The following is a 6,698-nucleotide window of genomic DNA, read 5'->3' as shown; positions in this document are numbered from 1 at the left end:
AAGTGCCATGATGCCGTTGGCCGTTCGAAATAAAGCACCGGATTTTTCACTGTTCTCAGGCGAAGATAGGAGATCAACGATAGAGCATATCGGGAAATTTACAGCTCAGTGAGGAGATTTGGGAGGAAATGATTGGTACCGTTTACAATTGTTTTCTTTATCTCTGATGGGTACTGCATTTTCGTGGTATACATCGTTGGCTCCAGGTACTGTGCAGTCTTGGTCGGATTTGGAAAGGCTTTTTCACGACCGTTTTTATGCACTGGAGACTACAATATCCCATCTGGTAGCCGTAAAACAGGGATATGATAAGCCTGTGGCACAATTTTTGGAGAGGTTTTGACAAGCTAAGACACGGTGCACAGTACAGATCCCCGAACAGCAAGCAACCGCGATGGCAGTGGATAATATGCGATCAGATCTTCGGGATCGGCTGAGAGATCAGGATTTTCAGGGTTTTTCGCATTTAAGTGCACTCGCAATGAGAGCAAAAAAGCTCATTCGAGAGAGACGGGATGCTGCTGTAGGTAGGTGGAAGAAAGATGGAAAAGCAGGGATAACTTGCTGTGCGGATGATGAAAGTTCAGCCGACGAAGATTGTGGCAAGGAACAAGATGTGTTAGCGGCTGAATTGCTGAAAGGAAAAACTTACTCCTGTTCGGCATTAAAACCTACAAGGGGTAAGGAGGTTGGAGGCGTGCAGTATACCTTCGATGTGTCTAAAGTAGAACAGATTTTTGATCATCTGCTAAAGGACAAACAAATCAAACTCCGAGACAGGCAGCGAGTGCCGTCACCAGAGGAACTCAAAGGGAAAGTGTACTGCAAGTGGCATGGGAGTTATACACATGCTACCGCCAATTGTACGTACCTATGAAACACGATTCAGAAGGCTTTAGACGAAGGCAGACTGAAGCTAGCTGAAAAGAGTATGCAGGTGGATGCAAATCCATTCCCTGCACCATCCATTAATACCATGTCTACAAGAGGTCTTAAGAAACAGAAAGAAGGAAAACAACCAGTTCGGCAACCGGTTCTTGAGCGACTCGGGCCTAGGATTCCACAACGGGGTTCGGTATTCGATAGGCTGCCTGTGAGAAAGACACCTAATGGAAATGTCGGAAGTAAGGAACCTAGGGTCGTAGAAAGGAATCCTAACTCGAAAGTGACGATTCCAAATGCCCGGGAAGTTCGGGAGCGTCATAATATGACGATTAAAGCCACAGCTCCAGGCTCAACTATTAAGCCGGATACCACGGTAGCTGAGGTGAAAGTTGCTAGCGGGAAACGAGTTTGGACCATTACGTCCGCTGATCAGATTACAATTACTCCAAGAACAAAATGAAAGCCTCCATCAGCCGCAGATTTGGAGAAGTGGATAGTTAATGTGCCGGAGACAAATGCCAGGATGGCAATGGGCGACCTTACACGTTCCAAGAAAAGAAGGGCACAAAGGAAGTGACTACAGGCTAAATTGGAAGCTAAAGGTGTTCAGCCAAATCAGAGGGGTGCAGGGGCTAAGGACAAGAAAATCGAATCAGAAATTCAGCAAGCAGCAAGTCAGGATGAAGAAACCTCGAAAGCTCGTGAGCAGAAGGAAAGACCTCAGAAAAATCAAGCGTTGCAACCTCGCCTGATTTTCTCTACTCTAAGCGCCGGACCCATTCCAAACTGGCAACGCCGATGGGTACCGAAAACTACACAATCGAATGAGTGTAATGCTGAAGGTGGTCATCTATCGGTTGTGGGGGTATTGCCATCTGAATTCAAAGCTCCAGAAGGGGAGCAAAATTATGAGGGAGTTACCGTAGATGAAGAACCATCGACAGAATGGAACGATGTAGTGACAACAGTCACGTTTGATCAGATTGGATCCGGGCAGAATAAACACGTAAATCCCCTGTACATTCGAGCTTTAATGGAGGGACGACCAGTGGGCAGAGTACTGATAGACGGTGGCGCATTCGCCAACGTAATTCCGTTTCGGACATTCAGAAAGTTAGGAAAAACAAGGGATGATTTAATACCAATTTCGGTGCGAGCTACGGATTTTATGGGAAATTCGTATAAACCAGCGGGTATCGCTACTGTTGAGGTACAAGTAGGCACCAAGAAGTTGCCCTCAGCATTCGTAATAATAGACAGTCGCCCTTCGTATGCAGCATTATTGGGGCGAGACTGGATTCACGCTTGCGAGTGTGTACCGTCGACTTTGCACCAGAAGTTGCTATTCTGAGATGGCGATGAGGTTCAAGAAGTGGAGGCGGAGAAAGACCCATTCGCAGCGGAAGTCACAGCTGTAGATGCAACTTTCTACTATTTGAAGATGATCCCGTTGTCCGAAGTAATCGCCTCCATGCCTAACAAGGGAAATTATGAATGTGTGTTTAGTGATAATCAATTCAGAATTCAAGCGAGGGCCGATCCACGGCCTACGAATGAAGAAGACTATGATGAATTTCGAATGCGTAGAAATTCAATTTGAGCCGCACGGAGCAGGCTCTGTTACGAATACAGGGCCGTTCAGAGCAGGTTCCATAGAAGGTGGTGAGCGGTTCGAAACAGGCTCTGTGGCGAGTTCAGAACCGTTTAGAGCTGGCCCCTTGAAAAACCCTGGGCCGCCTGAAATAGGCTTTGTTACGCAACATCTAGGGCTGGCCATAGCAGAATCCGTGGAAGAAATGGAGCAGCTTAGATGAAAGTTCAGCAGCGACCGGGAACCATACAAGGAAATTGGCGCTGAAGTAGAGTTACCGTCGCCCGTGCATAAAACCTATCCAGCGTTCCAGGCCCAAGATCCGCTGGAAGATGTTGACCTCAGTGTCGACGAAGTTCCGCGAATCACCAAAGTTAGTGCGCTGTTAACATCAAAAGATCGAGCTGCCTTGGTGACACTTATAAAGGAATACCGGGATTGTTTCGCTTGGGATTACGACGAAATGCCAGGTTTGGCTTGAGAACTTGTGGAACATCGGCTACCCATAAAAGCCGGATACAAACCCCACAAGCAGCCGCCACAAAGGTTTAATCCAAATGTGTATTCGAACATCAAGGAAGAAATCCAACGGCTGTTGGGAGCAGGATTCATTCGGACTTGTCGATACCCGGAATGGGTGGCCAATTCGTCCCCGTACTCAAGAAAAATGGCAAATTACGGGTATGCATCGATTATCGCAATCTGAATTTGGCAACACCCAAGGACGAATACGTCATGCCTGTTGCCGACATGTTAGTAGATGCAGCCGCCATGAACGGGAGCCTGTCAGTTATGGATGGGTATTCCGGCTATAACTAGATTTTCATAGCTGAGGAGGATGTTGCAAAAATGGCATTTCGATGCCCAGGAGCCCTTGGGGTATATGAGTGGGTGGTGATGCCGTTTGGGTTGAAAAATGCTGGAGCGACTTACCAGCGAGCGATGAACACCATATTCCACGATTTTATTGGACAGTCGGTGGAAGTTTACATCGACGACATAGTGGTAAAATCCAAGAGTTTTTCGGAACATCTGGTGGATCTCAAGCAAGCTTTTTGGAGAATGAGGCACTATAATTTAAAGATGAGCGAAGTGCGCATTCGGAGTGGCCTCCGGAAACTTTCTAGATTTCTTGGTGCATAATAAGGGTATTGAGGTGGATAGTAATAAAACGAAAGCTATCATCAACGCCTGACCACCTGAGAATCTGAAACAACTTCAAGGAAGCTTAAAGCAAGCTTAAAGCAAGGTCAACTTCCTGCGAAGGTTTGTCTCGAACGCTGCAGGCAATCTTAAAGCCTTGTCCACACTGCTCAGATTGCGAAAAACAAAAGAGTTTTTGTGGGAGCCGCTACACCAGCATGCTTTCAAAGCTATTAAGGAAGCTATGGCCAATCCACCGGTGTTGATGCCACCTCATGAGGGAAAACCTCTGCACTTGTATGTTTCAGCCACTGAGAATACGGTTGGTTGCTTACTGGCGCAGGAGGCTCCCGATATAAGCGAACGTGCCATTTTTTACCTCAGTAAGGTAATGAATGATGCAGAGACAAGATACACTCCTTTGGAAAAATTATATCTCGCATTATTTTACACTTCAGTGAAACTTGAATATTATTTAGCCCCGAGGGAAACGGAAGTGGCGTGTTACGTCGATATTTTGAGATATCTATTAAGCAGGCCAGCTTTAAGGGGAAGGCAAGCGAAATGGGCTGTAAAGCTAGCCACTTTTGATCTACGATATGTACCAATCAAAGCTGTTAAGGGACAAATCGTTGCTAACTTTCTAGCAGATCATCAGAGCCTGGTGGCTGACCAAGCAACTGATCGTATGAAAACTGATCGAGTATGTCCGTGTCCAGTGGAAGCGGAGGATTGGCGTATGGAACTAAGGAAATATTTGGAACAACCAACCGGTGAAACTCCGGAAAAGCTGCAGAAAGAGGCTCTGAAGTATACTCTGATTGACGGAGATTTTTCCGCAGAGCCGCCGATGGAATGTTAATGAGATACGTAGATACTCAAGAAGCCATGAAGGTGATGGGTGAGGTGCATGAAGGAGTTTTTGGAGCATACAAATCTGGGCCAGTCATGAGATGGACGATCCGACGATATGGGTACTTTTGGCCATCAATGACAGAAGACTGCATCAAGTACGCTCAAGGATGTGAAGCGTGTCAGCGACATGGTTCTTTGATCCGAATCCGGCAGAAGAAATGCACGCAGTGGTGAAGCCATGGCCATTCCGGGGATGGGCGATGGATATCATCGGGAAAATCCATCCGCCATCTTCCAGACGCCACTCGTTCATATTGGTGGCCACGGATTATTTCACAAAGTGGATAGAAGCTGTGCCGTTGGCCAATGTGACATATTAGGAAGTGATCAAGTTTGTTAAGGAACACATTATTCACCGATATAGAATCCCGCAGACGATTACCGCCAATCAAGACACTATTTTTACCAACGATAGAGTGGCCGCCTTCGCCGCACAGTACGGGATTGCTATTTTGCATTCGTCCCCGTATTATGCGCAAGCAAATGGGCAGGCTGAAACAGCCAACAAAGTCTTAATTGGGTTAATCTAAAAGGCTGTGGAAGATAACCCGAGAAGATGGCACGAAGTGTTAGGGGAGGCTTTATGGGCTTGCAGACAATATCGAAATAAAGCCACTGGTTGCACCCCATTCCAACTGGTTTACGGACAAGAAGCGATATTGCCGTCGGAAATCACGGTGCCATCGCTACGAGTGTTGAAGCAGAATTCGCTTAGTCCCGAGCAGTACGATACAACGATGTTACAAAGATTGGATGACGTACACAAGGATCGGATGAGATGGCTCTGGAGAATATCAGGGCAAATAAAGTGAAAATGACGCGAGCTTACAAGAAAAAGGTACGTCGGCAAACATTCCAAGAATGAGATTTGGTATGGAAGGCAGTGTTGCCCGAAGGATTCAAAGATAATACATTCGGGAAGTGGTCTCCTACGTGGGAAGGTCCGTACCAAGGGAGTAAAGTGTTGGCTAACGGTGCTTATAGATTGATGAGTATTGATGGGATAGAACATAGAAACGTTATCAATGCTAAGCACCTTAAGGGATACATGTCGCCATTCGAGTTTGGATGGAGAAATGTAATGCGCAAAATGAAAGCAGGCCCTGTTTAGGCCGCTAGATATAAAACAAAACGAAAGCATACTAGTAAGCCGCTAAGATGCAAAATAAAAGCAGGCTATCAAGCCGCTAATGCGCAAACAAGAAAATAAAACGAAAATAAGTCATCATAAGTAGCCAAATGAGTAGCATATCATAAAATCCAAACGAAACCGCGGGTGACTCGAAGAGAGGCGGATGGTTCCTAAAGTTAACACACTGTAGGAGGAGTATCTTTTGCTGCTGGGTCTATAGCGGCTCGGAGTTATCAGGACCAGGTGTTGCTTCCATGGGAGCTGGATCTGCTGGGACTGGGGGCGGATCTTCCAGAGATGGAGCTGTTCCATCGGGACCTGGCGCTGCTTCCCTGGGAATTGGATATGTTGTAGTTGAAACCAGACCTTCCACCGATGGAGCCGTTCCATGGAGGCTTGGCGCCGCTCCCATAGGGACTGGATCCGTTGGAGTTGAAATCAAATTTGCCAAATCTGGAGCCAATCCATTAGGCCCCGGAACCGCTACCACGGGGATTGGATCTGTCGGGGGCGGAATCGGATTTTCGATAGCTGGAGTTGTTCCACCAGGAACTGGCGCTGCTTCCACTGGAGTTGAAAAGTCTGAGGTCGGGGCTGTTCCATCAACGATTGGAATTGTACCTGCAGAAATGGGACCCTCCGAAGACAAAGTCGTTCCACTGGAGCTTGAGGCTACACCTGCTAAAGCCGAGCCCTCTGGAATCGATGCTGCTTCCTCGGAGACGGGGACTGCTGAAGTCAAAGGCAATTCGGAGGCATTATGGTCTGCTGCCACTTCTAAGGCTGACATCAAATCCCTCACAACGTGAGCAATAGACATTTGGACATCGGCAACAGTCTGCCACAAAGGTTCAGCTACACTACTGGAAGGAAGAGCCGTCGAATAAGTCATACAACTTGATACTTGCATTCACCAAACAAGAGAAAAGCCTTCGAAGGAGAAACGAGAGAAGAAACAAGGGGAGAGGGAAGTGAAAAAGGGGAGTGATGATAAACCCATATGAAAAAACCCTTGAATGTCTTTTCTCTCTT

General features: G+C 46.9%; 1 protein-coding gene across 1 annotated transcript; it reads left to right on the top strand.

The window, feature by feature from the left end:
- The first annotated feature begins 5,920 nt into the window (after positions 1–5,920).
- On the top strand, positions 5,921–6,475 carry LOC127255173 (uncharacterized). Its single transcript, XM_051280565.1, has one exon. It carries the CDS (start codon positions 5,921–5,923, stop codon positions 6,473–6,475), a length of 555 nt encoding a protein of 184 aa, XP_051136522.1.
- The last annotated feature ends 223 nt before the right edge of the window (positions 6,476–6,698 follow it).

The sequence above is a fragment of the Andrographis paniculata genome, unplaced genomic scaffold (assembly GCF_009805555.1).
Source record: "Andrographis paniculata isolate CXL003 unplaced genomic scaffold, ASM980555v1 Contig53END, whole genome shotgun sequence".
NCBI lineage: Eukaryota > Viridiplantae > Streptophyta > Magnoliopsida > Lamiales > Acanthaceae > Andrographis > Andrographis paniculata.
Note: the sequence above shows the minus strand (reverse complement) of the source record. Positions and strands in the feature narration are given on the sequence as shown.